This window comes from Crotalus tigris, unplaced genomic scaffold (assembly GCF_016545835.1).
Source record: "Crotalus tigris isolate CLP2741 ecotype Arizona unplaced genomic scaffold, ASM1654583v1 scf7180000017685.4511686, whole genome shotgun sequence".
Taxonomy (NCBI): domain Eukaryota; kingdom Metazoa; phylum Chordata; class Lepidosauria; order Squamata; family Viperidae; genus Crotalus; species Crotalus tigris.
In genome coordinates, this window is record NW_024096565.1 from 2,283,569 (window position 1) to 2,299,284 (window position 15,716).

The 15,716-nt window shown below is 39.0% G+C and overlaps 1 protein-coding gene and 1 long non-coding RNA gene across 10 annotated transcripts in view; one reads left to right on the forward strand and one right to left on the reverse strand.

Moving 5' to 3' along the window:
* Positions 1 to 6,134, reverse strand: part of WASHC2C (WASH complex subunit 2C) — a 46,606-nt gene extending 40,472 nt beyond the window's left edge. For 8 of the 9 annotated variants that reach the window (XM_039337709.1, XM_039337714.1, XM_039337713.1 and 5 more), the window contains exons 1-4: positions 5,871 to 6,038; positions 4,531 to 4,695; positions 2,751 to 2,816; positions 440 to 610 (exon numbers count right to left, since the gene is read on the reverse strand). In XM_039337709.1, the coding sequence (XP_039193643.1) occupies positions 440 to 610; positions 2,751 to 2,816; positions 4,531 to 4,695; positions 5,871 to 6,038 (570 nt within the window). Of the gene's footprint in view, positions 1 to 439; positions 611 to 2,750; positions 2,817 to 4,530; positions 4,696 to 5,870 lie in introns of all 9 variants that reach the window. The other variant, XM_039337706.1, reaches the window with a different exon arrangement.
* Positions 6,135 to 6,155: 21 nt separating this feature from the next.
* On the forward strand, positions 6,156 to 7,593 carry LOC120305605. Its single transcript, XR_005556073.1, has 2 exons — positions 6,156 to 6,322; positions 7,514 to 7,593. It is a non-coding gene; the product is annotated as an uncharacterized LOC120305605 (long non-coding RNA).
* The last annotated feature ends 8,123 nt before the right edge of the window (positions 7,594 to 15,716 follow it).

Below are 15,716 nucleotides of genomic sequence, written 5' to 3' on the forward strand. Positions count from 1 at the left end.
AAACAAAGGAAAGCGGACCAGGGACATACTAGCAAAGTACCATATGAGCATACAGTTTTATTAATGATTGTGCCTACCTGAGTAATACATTAACAAATTGATCTGCACTGATTGAATAAGGTAACTTGGTTTAAATACATCACAGATTTAGAGTCCCTCTCTGAGGGAGATGGATGGTTCAAAAATGTGAATACATAAATGAAATTAAATTGTCGCAGAATGAAGATGGAGTGTAATCCCATTCTATTTTTTTAAATAAGATCCAAGAGTATATAAACCTTTCTGACCAACTGATACAAGCCAGTTTAAGCAGGAGTCTCCTCATGTTGCTTCAATGTATCAAGAGATCATGATTAGCCCGAGGTCATTAAATAGCTTTTACTACTGAGTAAGTCAAGCCAGTGAAACTGAAGTGACCAGAAATACCAAGTTCCATTACCTTAGGCTCCAGTATTAGTTCCAGCCTTTCATTGGTTTCTTCTTCAGAGTCTGAGTTCCCTGCTTTGATGTCCAGTTGTTCAAAGGCACTGTCTAATACCTGCAGCCCAAAATTGATGGCTTCCTGAATCTTGGGAATCAAATCAGCTTCTTTCTGTTCACGGGTTTTCTCCTACAAAATCAAAATATACAGATCCCATATTTTTCACATACAGTGGAGGGAGTTATAGTTTTCGGTCATCACTGTGAAATTACTTGCAATAAAACTTATTTACAAAATATGGAGGTGAGATGATTAACTTCACAAAACTCAATAAATCTTAACATAAATGTTACAAATTAAGACACAAAATCAAATTCCTAACTAGCTTGTTAGAAAAGATAGGGAAATGAGGGTAGAATATAGTCCTCGATTTACAACCATTCATTTAGTGACTATTCAAAGTTACAAGGGCACCAAAATAAGTGACGGTTATGACTGTTATTCACATGACCACTGCAGCATCCCCATAGTCACATGATCAAAATTCAGTCGCTGGCAACCAGCATGTATTTATGACAGTTGCAGTGTCCCAGTCTTCAATCCACCACCTAAAGTTTACTATTCCCCAAAGGCAAATAGGTTAGTCCCCTAACACTTAACTAGCTACCCCGTTAAATTCAGAAGCTGGAAATAAAAGTAAGTTTTGTAGCCTCTCTGCTAAAAAGAATTATCCAGCTAACTAGTATTTAATTAATACTACCTCTACAAAGATGTGAAAAGATTGAGCCGATAGGCAAATCTCTCCCCCCTCCTAGAAGCTCTCTGGATTTTCATATCTCGATAAGGCCTCCTATTTTAAGACAGCAGTTTAATAACTCTTGTACCATCACATACTTTCCAGGGAGCGCCTCGCCAGTCTTCTACTTCCTATTCCCAGGAAAGGAACAGGAAGAGATAGGACTCACACAACCCATCCTATTTTTCTGGTGATTAAAAAGTCAAAATACAAAACAAGAAAATGCTACGTTCTGGCTCTATAGCATAAAGAAACACAATTAGAGAATTCACTCCTTTTTCCTTTCCTTGGTAGACAAACCAATCTAATAAACAAAAAAATATTAAAAGAAAATGTAAAATATAAAATCTCTTTTTAATTTTAAATTAAAAAACACAAACGTTCAGTGTACGAGAAGACAACTTGCAAAACTGTTCAAATGATTGGTAACTTAAATAAACAAAAAAAAAATCCTGAAAAAATTCTACTCAATGATCTGAGTAGACTACAAAATTACAGTGTATATACACTCTGCCCAGAATATTATAGATCACAAGGTAAAAGTGCAAAATATTAAAGAGCAAGAATATTCCACAGAATAAAAGGGTGCATCTTTGAGCACATCACAATGTGTAAAATGTTGGAGTTATAAACAATTCCTTAACTTGTGGAGAGAAAATGTAGACTTCAGTACAACACAGAAACTAATGAGGATCCTAGTGCACTTAAATGCATTACCTATTTTTGTAAAAACAGAAACTCTTCAAACAAAGCAGAGGTTGTGGGGAGTGAAGTCACTTTTTTCCAGCCTTGGTCCAGTGACTTTTTTTGATGTTTTGCCCATAGATTAAAACAACCATTTTTCAATCTCCAGAAGAGAGGATTTCTGGTAATCTCACTTTGTGCATGATTCAGCACATACTCCACTCCCTTGAGGATGTCTATATGACTGAACCTGTCTGGCAATTAATGGTGCGTTGCAATCAGCCAGATTGGATTTGCCAGTTTTTCCACCTATCAAGTCCTTCCCAAGGACATGAGATAGGTAGATGTGGACATTTGATATTATTTGTTAAATTTATTTGCCGCCCATCTCACTATGAGGCTACACTAGGCAGCTTGCAACAATAAAAAGGAAGAAATGAAAATAGTGTGAAGTAAGATACAGAACAATAAAATAAACAATGAAAGAGAATACAAGAAATATAACTATATGATTATCAAAAAAGAAATGGACAGGTACAGAGAACAAGGGAGTGGGGCATCTGCCATCAACCCAGCAGCCACCTTCAGCGTGGAACTCCCAATTTAGACCTCAGGTCAACTGGTTTTTATATTATATTTTTATATTTATTTTATAAAATATAATTTATATTTATACTATTTACATTTATATTATATATAAATATTGGTTACATTCACAATGACAAATGGCAACATTCTGATTGAAGTGCGTGCTTCTGCTTGTTTGTATCCTTTCTATCGTTCCCTTATAGCATGGTATACATATTGGATTTTACTCAATGGGACATTATTTCTATATATTAAACTTGCCTGTTCTAATTTGTCTCCTCCTTCCGTTTTGGATATGAGTTCATCCATTTCATCATCATAAACTCTCTATAAATATAAACAAAATAATTTAAACAAATATTTGAACACAAAATTCCTAACTTCATCTTCAAGTGTTTATAAATAAATAATTTTAATTAATATTTAATATGTATTACACATGTTATTCATTTGCCAGAGAAATAGGAGGAAAGTGACATCCTTAAATTTTGAGGAAATCTAGCCCAGGTCTGGCCAGCCCTTTGGGAGGTCCAACCTGCCAATGGTCGGTGACCAAAGATAACTCCTTTATTTCACTCTCCAAATTACTTGTTATAGCCTGTTCACTAACCAGATACAACTAATGATGTGAGGTAAACACTTTTCCTAAAACACCAAGTCACTTTGATCATACTCGAAACCAGTAATGGATAGTGGAGCAAGTCAAGCTTTTATCAGTCCCTAGCTTATGACACACATTGGATGAGATGTATGTAATATTCCTGGCTCTTACTATGAAATCCTGAGCAACCAACTAAGTGAAGTTCATGTTGACAAACTCGTTAGTTTATGTACATCTGAGTTTGAGTGGGATTCATCTGTCATTTCTACTGTGACTCCTCAAAATCCTTCAATCCCACTGCCATGGCCATGTATTTATGCATAAGGGATTACAGCCCAGTATTTTGCTGGGCTGTAATCCCTTACCAGTAGGGTCAAACAAGGTGCCCTGACTCTGAGGCTCTTTGCATTCGTGGATAAACACATGAAGCACGGAGGTGATAGTCTGGCCAGCAGGAGACCATTCAATACAGAAAGAAAATCAGCTATTTATTTTTTTTAAACAGAGCCAGTTTAGTTAGTAGTTAAGGTGCTAGATTAGAAACCGAGTGACTGAGTTCTAGTCTTCTCTCAGGCAGGGAAGCTGACAGATTATTTTGGACCAATCACCCTGTCTCTCAGCCCAACTTCCTCCACAGGTTGTTGTGATGGGGAAAATAGGAGGAGCATTATGTATACTGTCTTGAGTTGCGCAAAATAAAGGTGGGAAATAAACCTAATAAATAAATACTTTTGTCATTCAATATGTTACTACTTGGAAGTCAAGAAGATAAGTTTGTATTTTTTTAAAAATAAAGATTTCTGTCAGGAAATTGAATTTAACATGTATCATTTTCAACAGAAAAACAAGTGGAGTGCTAGAAGTAATATTGATGATGTGTGTTTTTGCACTACTGTGCTGAAGTTCACACCCAATTACTAGAACATGTTCATTTGATTGAATGCATACGCATGTATGAGACAGGTTACACTACTTTCATGGTCAGTGTGCAGGTGTTAGAATTGGTCAGGAAGTCCTTTCATAAGTTCATCTAGCATGATAGTTACACCCTTTCTTAAAACAAGGGGCCATTCAGATGGTCAGTCATGCCCTGGAGTAATGGTCTGTGGGAATAACCTTAGAAGGCAGATGGATAGAGTTCCAATGTGCTGACTGAAAACATCCAATCTGGTATTTTACTTCTCACAATAATAATGCTCCATTAATCATAAACTGGTTTGTTTAAAACTTCAAGTTTTCTATTATTTTGATATGCAGGTATTTTAAATTGTATAAAAAGTTTTGCAATAATTAAAGATGCTTTGTATGATAAATAACTATTTTAAATAAACAAATAACATGTTAAACTGCAACTTCTTTCAGATCACCTTTTATCAGAGCTGAAATCTGACATTAATCTTTCTCTATTTATAACATAATATATATAAAAAAGCAACATACGTTTTCAATGAACTGCATATTTGAAAGCATGAGGAAACCATTGAAGACATTATGTAGGCGGCAATCTATACTTTTAGTTTCATGAATCAGTCTGTCCATCTGCTTCTTTATTTCATGGGTCCTGGAGATTGTTTGCTGGGAGAATTCTTGCAGAAACTGCAAAAGCTGCCAAAAATATGTTTGTATAGAATTTAAATCACACTGTGGATGGAGGGAGGGAGGGAGGAAGAGAGAGAGAGAGATGGAGGGTGGGCAGGGCTGTAAAAGTACTGCCATGTTAAGTCTGAAAAGATATGAAACATCAAACCTATTTTTTTTAAGAAACCTTTGGAAGCATTTCCAGAAAGTTATAACATAAAATGAAGAGGTGAATCAATGACTAATAACGGGGACTCTCTGTAAAATTCCTGCTGTTTTAAGAGAAAACCCTGGTGAGTTAGTATAAAACTTGCAACAATGTTAAGTCCCAAAAATACTTTTTCAGAAAAATATATATTGTGTTTCTTTGATTAATTTATTACCAAAGGTAGGAAAGGCTATGGGTGCTTTCAAACGGAAAAGAGGTACTGCAGAATATGACTGTAAAATTATACAGTTCTAGTTACCAATTGTGTATTATGAATAATAGATGTACGTTTTCATAATTATATCTATGATCACAAATTTCCAACAAACCATTTCAGGTTTTTTTTTTCCTTGCATAAGTGAAAGACAACTCTTTATCACCAAAACTCTTATTTTTGGAGGTATGATTATACTTTCACAATTAAGCACAATACTCTGTAGCCATTTTCCCTATTCATTTTCGGTTGACACAATACTTGAAGAGAAACAGAGTATTTTTTTAAAAAAAAAATCAATTCTATGTGACCCTTTTCAACTGCAGAATTCCATAAATGGTTAATAATTAAAAAACAGGACAGCCACCTGTTTGAAATGATATAGGGTCTCCTGCTTGAGCAGGGGGCTGGACTAGAAGACCTCCAAGGTCCCTTCCAGTTCTATTCTGATTATTATTCTGATTATTAATTCAAACACACATCTGATGTTGTCCTTCGCCTCCGTATGGGAAAAAAAACCCCACTCCACTGATTAAGATTCAGCATAGGCTAAAGAGCTAAATGCATCTGTCAAGCCGCGTCTTACAAATTGGTGGGAGGAGGAGGAGTTGCGTTTCATGGCTAAGTTGCCATTGACAACCACCATAGGAAGCGAATGGCAGCCCAACTGATGGCTCCCGAAGGGAAGAACCGGCTCCTTCCACGGCCCTGAAAGCAGACCTCTGCCTAGGTTCACGGGGCTCCCCGGGGCTCCCCCCCGCCGCCGCCGCCTGTCCTCACCCCAGCGTCGGCCGCCAGGGACCATGACTGGCTCCTGGAGCGAATCTCTTCGAGGGACCAAGCGCGCTCCCAAAGCAGCAGCGCCGCCGCTGCCGCCGCCGCCTTGGTCGCTTCGGCTCCGGAGGAAGCCTCCGTGTCATCGGAGGAGGACGAGGCGGCAGAAGACATCCCGACACTGATCAAGCGCCCTCTCAAAAGCCGCGGCAATGGCGTCCGTCAGCTGACGCCACTCACGTGATCTGCGTCTCGGAAGCTCCCTAAAGCGGTTTCCCTCCCCCCCCCTTCCCCGACGCACCCTAAGAGCTTTCGGCTGGAATCGGATGCGGCGTTCTAGAGGCTTCCGCCAGTCCGCCGGAGCTGGGCATGAAAACTTCAGGACTGGCGGAAGGGCAACGGACGAAGCGAAAACCCGGAACGCCACCAAGCCCCAGTTGGAGGTTGGCCGACGGCAGGTAAAAGCAACGGAGTAATTGCGTTTTCTTATATTTCCTAAATTGTTCTTAGCATTCTCCCCTCTCAATTCCTATATTCCTTTGAGCTCTCCAGGGTGATAGCGTCATGGTTCGGCTGCACAATATTCCCTCTTGGGATCAGGGGTGATCCAAAAGACCCAAACCGAAGGTAGAATCGCCCATCCTGCTTTCCATTCTCATCCCTGATCAGCTGCCCATTCCATTAATGGCTCGGAAAAGCTATTATCTGTTAACTCAAACTGCTCAATAAAAGGACAGATAACTTTAAATAGTGGGTAGATATGTAGAATCAGGGCTTTTTTTTTTTTGGTCATAGAACGCCCAGAACGGAATTCCGGCACCTTTTTTGGTTGGAACCTTGTAGGGTAGGCAAGGCGGGTTGTATGACGTGTGAGTTCCGGCACCCCCTTTTTTTTTTTTTTACAAAAAAGCACTGTGTAGAATTAACAGAATAACAGAGTTGGAAGGGACCTTGGAGGTCTTCTAGTCCAACCCCCTGCTCGAGCAGAAGATCCTATTCCATTTCAGACAAATGGCTGTCCAGTCTCTTCTTAAAGGTTTTCAGTAATGGAGCACCCACATCTTCTGACGGCAAGCTTTTCCACTGCTTAATTGTTTTCACTGTATAGGAAATTTCTCCTTAGTTCTAGGTTGAATCTCTCGATTTGTTTCCACCCATTGCTGCTTTTTCTGCCTTCAGGTGCTTTGGAGAATACGTTGAATCCCTCTTCTTTGTGGCAGCCCCTTAGATATTGGAACAGGGCTATCATCTCACCCCAGTCCTTCTTTTCATTAAACTAGACGGTTCCTCCAACCTTTCTTTGTATGTAGCCTCATCTTTGTTGCTCTTCTCTGCACTCTTTCTAGAGTTTCAACATATTTTTTATATCTTCTTTAAGTTTATAAGCAGCTTTCTATAACCAGCTGAAGGCACACATGGCGACTGAGGAGAGCAAGACCAGACTGGCTTCTTGTCCCGCCCTCTGCATGCACTTATTTACATTTTATTTTCTAACTTCCAATTGACCTCCTGCAGGCCAGACAAGGCCAGCTGAAGGGCAGGATGCAGTCTATGATATAATACGGGCAGATGCAGCTGGTGCTCTAGTATTCAGATAAACTGGATTTATATTGTGATCTCTACTTACATCTTTTTATATCTTGTTTTAGGTCCGTCTGGTGTGATGCTGTTTGGAATTTCCCTTTCAACCTCTGGTGGTATTAAAAATATATAAATTCAGCTTTTAAAATTTGTTGCATTCAAATATGAATCATTTTCCAAAACCGATTTACAATATTGCCACAATACTGTGTGAAAAAGTGATCCCACCAGCTTATTACACTTCCAACAATTTTTATAAAGAATTATCCATTTTAGCAATCAAAACTGGAGCAATAAAACATACTGATTTTCATACATACATACACACCAGCAATAAAACATACTGATTTTCTCTATAATATTTGGAATAAATTTAATATTCTTCCTTTGAAAATCCAATGTTGCATTCTAATTGCACTGCATTTAGGTTGTGCATCTATTTATCTTTGATTCTTTCGGGTTCTGAGTCATCCTTCACCAATGATTTGATTTATAAATCAAACTTAAAGAATTCCCATATTGCATATTGGTTTCCAAATTCAGCTAAAGCTTCTCTATATTAGCACTTGTTTCTGTAATTCCTAAAATGTTATGCTACTTATTTAGAGATCATGAAACCAGACCATTGTGTTTAATAGAATAGCTATGTTATAATGCATCCTTGGCTAATTTCCACATAACAGTGCTGCATTTGGGCTTTAGCTGCAAATAACTTAATTGCAGTTCTGTGCCTAAAGCAAAATGATCAATTTAGATAAATGAGGCCAATTTATGGCAATTTTGAGATGCTTAAGATAAACGTTTCAGCTTTTTTCAGTTTTATTTCTAGGAGAAATTATAGTGGGTTTTGATGGCCAAATGAGCGGCATGATGGTCTAGTGGTGAAGACACTCACCACTCATCATATTCAGAAGTTTGAGAGTTCAATCCTAGGTAGCGGCAGATGTTTCTATCCTAGTGTGTGAAGAAAAAAATACCTGCCAACTCCACATAAGCGTCAGGAAGGGCATTCAGCCAGTAAACTGCTCAGCTCCATCCAGTCGCCCCAACTCTACCCTAAATAGGGACTATAGGATCTTTAAAAGGGAGAGGGTTTTTGATGGCCAAATGTACCTCTAGGTTCGTGCCTTGGTATGTTGGACCCCAATTAGATATTGAGACAAGAAGATCATTTAGTTTATGATTTATCTGGAGCTTTTCAAGATAAAAAGGATTCTGGTTTTACAAGAGAGAGTGAGCTTGGAACATAGATTTTTATTCCTTTTTTATAGTTTGCACAACAAAGGTACTTCAAAGTAAAAGTTGATTGGTTTAGGAAAAATCATTTGCCCAATTACATCATGAAAAATTAGACATCCAATAATAGGTAAGCATAAGAATTGAAAAGAGCATTGTATTTAAAGCATAACAACTAAAATGTTAGCATGGGAAAAGACATCATGAGTCCCATAGAATTTGTTGTGAAAAGATATAATTTCAGCTAAGTTTAAACTTCTTAATGTGCACAATTGAAAAAGAAAGCCTTTTGTTATTCAGCTTGAGAAAGTTGTTATCTTGCAGTTAGTTACAGCAAGTTTGTTACTAAAGGAAAACTTTAACATTCCATTCATATAAGGTTATGTTCAAAATGCAAGCTAAATTAAAGAAACTAAACCCACGTTAGTTTGCCAGTGCAACAATAATACAAAAGCAGATTGTTCATTGCTGCTTCATCTCCTTTGCTGGCTGTTCATATATTCAGGAATTATCTTTGTCCATCAATTATCCTAGACTCCTCACTAATCAGGTAGTCACCCACAATCGACCAAAAGAGAAAGACCAGAAGTAATCTTATCAAATGCTTCAGTCACCTCCTGTGTCCAACAGTTAATCAGGCATTCATTGAAACTGCCCATAAGATATCTAAGAAACCCCTAAATACCTCCTGGAAAATATTCAGATCCATAAGACACTTGAGGTGGTCCTTCTGTTTTTTCCTTGGAGACTCTGTATGGCACTCAAACTCATCTGAACCAGGAAGTAATCTGGCAAAGCAAAATAACTAAGAGGAATGCCCTTCATTGCTGTTCAACTGCTCTCAGACAAAAGTAATATCCAGTATGTGACAGTCTATCAACTGCCACCTTATGCTTGCTTGTGTTTCACTGCTATGCATTGACAGACTGCCATAAACTGGACGGGGAATGAACAGGGATGTTTCAGGAAATGAAAGTAAATTCTGTATCTCCTCCAGACACTGGCTCAAGGTTATCCATCTGGAAACAGAGGAGCGTTTCCCGGACTACACTTGGACGGACCATTAAGAAAATATCTTGTCTGAACCTGATTGATTACACTGGGGTGGGCAATGAGAGACAGTTAAGGGAGGGAAAAGTAGAATTCAGGGATTTTGGTGGGTGATTTTTAGTTCTGGCTTTGCACTACTGCAATACACTTGATCTTTAATAAACTATTCCTTTCTCAACAAATGGAGCCAAGGATCATTTTCATTTAGAGGTTTTAAATTATGGCAGGTCTGACACAGTCTTTATTTGTTGGGCTCAAGATTGCTTGGGACAAGCCCATGATTACGATGGAGGCCATGCACTCCTGAGCAATATCTAACACATCCCTGAGGACAGGATGATTAAACTCATCCAACACAAGCATAAGGACTTCAACACTACACCTGATAGCAGCTTGCAGAAGAATCCCACTGCATAGAAGGGTAGCTGCCACGCTAATTGTTTTTTTTTTTTTTTACTTTGAACATCATGTTCACTATGGCAATAAGCTTTCCAAAATTATATCTAGCTTAATGAAACTCTGGATATCCAATATTGATGTGAGAAACAAAATAATTTCTCATTGTGATTCTGATCAAGAAGAAATGGTTCTCTGATTAGGTTGAATTTTGTTTTGAAGCTCTGCTAGGTTAGTGTTTTTTTTTAAAAAAATCTGTGATGTATTATGGGTCTAAGTGGTTCCCTGATATTTGGTGAGAAATTATCTACAGACTTGCCTAACAATAATCAGAATGTAGGGAGTTGGAGCAAAAAGCTCCCTGGTTTACACAGGGTGGTTTACCAGGAGGAATTGGGGAGTTCACCAAACAGGATAGGCGGGTGATTTCCAGGCAACCCCCACTGAATCCAGTCTGCATTTAATTGACGAGCTTTGGAATCAATGATCTAGAAACAAAACACTTTATTGTGGTGACTATTTCCCCCAAAAAATGAATTGCACATGAAACAATGAAGGGCCTGCCTGGGATCATTTGGCATTCATTCCATATGACCTGTTTTACCTTGTAACAGGTCAGTGGAACAAAACACATTGTCACGTATGTCCTTTTGTACATAATGCTTTGATGGATTGCCGGAATACAGACCCCCCCCCTCCCATTTGGCTCAAAGTAGAATGACTGCTGCAGTAATCTAGACTTTGTAAAGGAACACCAGTGATTAGTTCTCATGATCAGTTGGCCAAGCATTTAGTTCCAGAAATTATGTCAAAAGCCTCTCCTGAGCAGTGACTAGGATAAATTAGCAAATTTGTCAGTTGTCAAACTCTACTCACAAGGTAGTACATACATAGTGCATACATTTGCATCCACCTATAAATTTGCAGAACAGTGCCTGCAGATTCTTAGAGCAACCTATGAAAGGTAGATGATTCCGTTATGGTGAGTGTCTCCTGGATTCTTTTCTTTCTGCTGCTATCTCATGAATAGCTTGATTGGAGAATACTTTGTTGGAAGTAACTCAAAAGGTTTGGTTATGATATTCAGGCTTACATTTTTTAAGCTTCATAATGCTTAACCCTTTTCAGGCTGACCGCTGGTTTGATCCCCGGGACATCTCCCAAAAATAAGTAGAGATAAGGCAATAACACAAAACAATCATGTTCAAAATTAAACTAATTGAAATTGTCCCCCTTTTCTGAAAATTGCTTTAAATGTTTGAGGTTTTGTAGAGTGTTCACGAACAGTTCCGAAGGATGGGATGGAAGATTTTCCTCCACCAACTAGATAGAGTAAACCTGGAGTTGGACTTTGTCTCAGTAGAAGGATAGAGAACCCACGAGGAGTGCTAGAGATAGGAAGGCAGGAGGATCCAGACAGAGTCAATGTTGGTAAGGAGGAAAAGATGGCAGGGTGGGGAGTTCTGGGTGCTGGACCAAAATTAAGGCTGGAAAGAAACGGACTGGAAATGGTTAGGCCTTGCACCCAGTACTTACCAGCTTTCTCTGAGGAAGCCATCCCATCTTCCCTTGCTGTTCAGTTCCATAGATAGAATCGCTAAGGAAGGAAAGAAGAGAGTGCCTGTGTTTTTCTATGATAGCCCCTGAGAAGACACAGAAGGAAAGAACAGTGGTCCTGAGGTCAGGCTCATGTGCAGCTATGGCTGGAGGAACCAAATCCTAAGGGAAGGATTGTGGCCAGTGGTTTTCAATTTATTTGCATTTTTTTGCAAGAATGTGCAGTGCCTAATGTTCAAATGCAACTACCTGGTTAACAGGTTGTGCCTCTGTTAACATCCATCATAATTACTCACTAAATTTAATTTCTATTGCTTTCCTACTTTTTTTTTTTTTTTAAATTTTACAGAGGCATATTCTGGTTTTTCTTCTGATCCTTGTCCTTTTGAGAAACTTATGTGATGCTCAATGTTCTGTGAAACCAGCCAGTGGAAAGGGTAAGAATTTTGTTTTGTGATGAAAAGGAAAGGGGAAAAAATTGAAATAGTGATAATCATGGTTATTCGGATCCTCCGACTGGTTTTCTCAAACTGCAAAATAAAGCAGCATCCACAGAGGGAAATCAAAGTCTGATTCCAGTTTGATAGTATCACACAATTTCACTGCAGCTCTTTTGCAGTGTATATAACATTGCTTTCATTAGAATGATTTGTTTAATCTAACCTATCCCTGGTGAAAAGTAAACTATATTCTTGATGCTCCCATAACTAGTCACAGTACAAATAATAAAATATAACATACAAATTTAATACAATAGCTTACTCAACAGCGATACACTGGTGAAGCGGCTACAGCAACACCTGCATTTTCTGCGTCGCATGAGAAAAACACATCTTCCTTCCTCTATCCTTACCACTTTCTACAGAGGGACGATTGAGATCATCCTGTCGTACAGCATCACAGTCTGGTTTAGAAGCATCACTGCTTCAGATAGGAAGGTGGTGCAGAGAGTGGTGAGGATGGCTGAAAAGATTATTGGCACTTCCCTCCCTTCCATCCAGGACATAGGACATAAGTGTTGATTGAGCAGGGTCCGTAAGATTGTCTGGGACACTACACATCCTCTTCACATCCTCTTCACAACTTCTATCTATCTATCTATCTATCTATCTATCTATCTATCTATCTATCTATCTATCTATCTATCTATCTATCTATCTTACCTACCTACCTACCTACCTACCTACCTAACGATCGACCTACCTACCTATCTTATCTACCTACTTACCTACCTAACGATCTACCTACCTACCTACCTACCTACCTACCTACCTACCTACCTACCTACCTATCTCTACTATAGGAGTAAGATAAAAGAAACTCAGTAATTGGAATGGTCTATAACATTAAATCATTAAATACTACATTTAAATACCAATACATTCCTACATAATATATATATACTGCTCAAAAAAATAAAGGGAACACAAACATATAGGATCCTATATGTTTGTGTTCCCTTTATTTTTTTGAGCAGTATATTTTTGAAATCAATTTAAAATTCTGATAAATGTGTTTTACAACCTGTAGATTCATTATAGGACTGGATCCTTAATGATTCTTCCTGAATGATCAGAATTGCAGTAACACTAGAGCAGGGATAGGCAACCTTGGCTCTTTTATGACTCGTGGACTTCAACTCCCAGAATTCCTGAGCCAGCTATGCTGGCTCAGGAATTCTGGGAGTTGAAGTCCACGAGTCATAAAAGAGCGAAGGCTGCCTATCCCTGCATTAGAGCATAATTTACTATGGAGCTCTCTGGAAACTGTCTTTCCTTGGTTCTTCCTAAAATAGTCCCGTTTGAAAACCTGTGAGGTGTTTGAGCTCTTGGCTTTTTCTTCCTTTTCAGAGCAAAAATGTCCTATGCAGGAATAAAGATATAATTTTAAGAAGTGCTAGAAAGATGAAGCAGGATTAAAAGAAAGCTATATAATACCTGAAATTTTCATTATTTAAAATTATCAGGCATTCAAGACTTTTCATTTTAAAAAATAAACTAATAAATTAAATTATAGCTAGGCATTGACCTTAGTGGCCCAACATACAGTACATGGACACTGGATGCAATAAAAATAAACAGGGAAGATGAAGTAGACTTTAAAAAACTGGTTGTTTTTTTTTTTTTTTTTTAAAAAAAACTGGTTGAAGGTTTAAGGAAAAAAAAAAAAAAACTGGTTGAATATTTCAAACATTAAAAACTAATGAGGAATCACATATGCCCTTTACAACAGCATCCCCCAATCTTTAGGATACCAGAGACTAGTTCCGTGGAGAGAAGCTTTTCCGTGTACTGGAGGGGGCGTGGTTTCGCATCATTAATGCTTGTTTTATCCCATCCTTTTGCCTAGACTAAATAAATGTGATTCTTTTCATAAAATTTCCCTATTTCACAGGGCTTCCTCTGTCTAAACTACCTTCTCCAAGCTGATGTTAATCTTGTAGTTGGGAAAAATGGGGTCCAGTGATTCTAAATGTCCAGTAAAAACTAATTCTGAGGGGTCTTACTCTGCATTTCAACCCTGTGCTACAAATATTCTGTCTGTGTGACTTCATTAGAAAGAACACCCAAATACACAATTAAGTGATATCTTTGTTAAACTTTAATCTTATCTTAAAAGGGAATGGACTTGAAAAGAACAGATTTTTGAGAAAATGGAAAATTAATAATTTCTTGATTTTTCCTCAACAAGAATTGGGGAAACCCTTGCAACCCAATGTAAGGATTGGGGAAGTCCTTGCAACGCCTTCAGAAGTTTTGGGTGCTTCATCACTGGAGGTTTTTAAAAAGAGATTGGACAGCTGTTTGTCTGAAATGGTGTAGGGTCACCTGCTTGAGCAGAGGGTTGGACTAGAAAACCTCCAAGGTCCCTTCCAACTCTGTTATTCTGTTTTGTATATCTACCCACTATTTAAAGTTATCTGTCATTTTACTGAGCACAGTTTGAGTTAACAGATAATAGCTTTTCTGAGCTATTAATGCAGCGGTTCTCAACCTGTGAGTCGGGACCCCATTTGGGGTCAAACGGCCATTTCACGAGGGTCACCAAACAACGCAGTCTGCCATTTTTTTCCACTTTTCCTTAGCTGTGCTACTCCCTTTTATTCTATTGGCTTTTGAAAGCCAATAGAATAGACTCTCTTGAATAGAGTCTAATTCTATTGGCTTTCAAAAGCCAATAGGAATTGTCCAGGCTGTCTTTGCCCTGCAGAGCCCGCCAAAAGTCCCATTCTGCAAACGGAGCTGCAAGTTGTCTGCAGCGAAGGCGAGCTGTCTGGAAGTTTCCACCCCTCCCTGCTGAGCAACTACTAAAAATGTAAGTAAAAGAGGGCCAGGGGTGGGAGGTGGGAGGCCGGCGGGCACAGGAAGGGTTGCTGGTGTGCGTGGGGCCCGGCGGGTGCCTTACCTCCCTTGGGCTGGGCCAGCTGGTGGCCCAGCCGGTGGTCGGCCTGTGCCATCTCTGTCGCTTGCCAGCTACACCTTGGCCGGCACAGGGGGCGGCACCCCGCATGCGCGGCGCTCCCGGGGAGGGAAAGTCCTCGACTTACGACTGGTTGGGTAGTCCTTGACTTACGACCGGTTGAGTAGTCCTCAACTTACGACCAGTTGGGTAGTCCTCGACTTACGACCGGTTGGGGGTCGCGGCATTAAAAAGGTTGAGAACCACTGCATTAATGGAATGGTTAGCATGCAAATATATAAATAAACTCTGTTATTGAAACTATTTGGTGCTAAATCAAAGCTCTCACCAACAACATTACTTTGACAGTCACATCTATAATAAATGAGGTACTGAACTGAACATGAGGTAGGAAATTCTATTTGGAGCTTCCAGAATTCCCCAGGGTACTTATAAGTTTTGTGATAGAGGAACCTCTAGAAGCAAATTGCCTCTGTGATCAGAGAACATGAAGAAGACTTGGCCACTTTATGCAAAATTATCTGCCCAAATTCACTGAAAAGGAGCTGGGATCATATCCAGAAATTCAGAATTAGTTCTACATTGTATGTGTTCTGCATCTTGCAGGCTGCT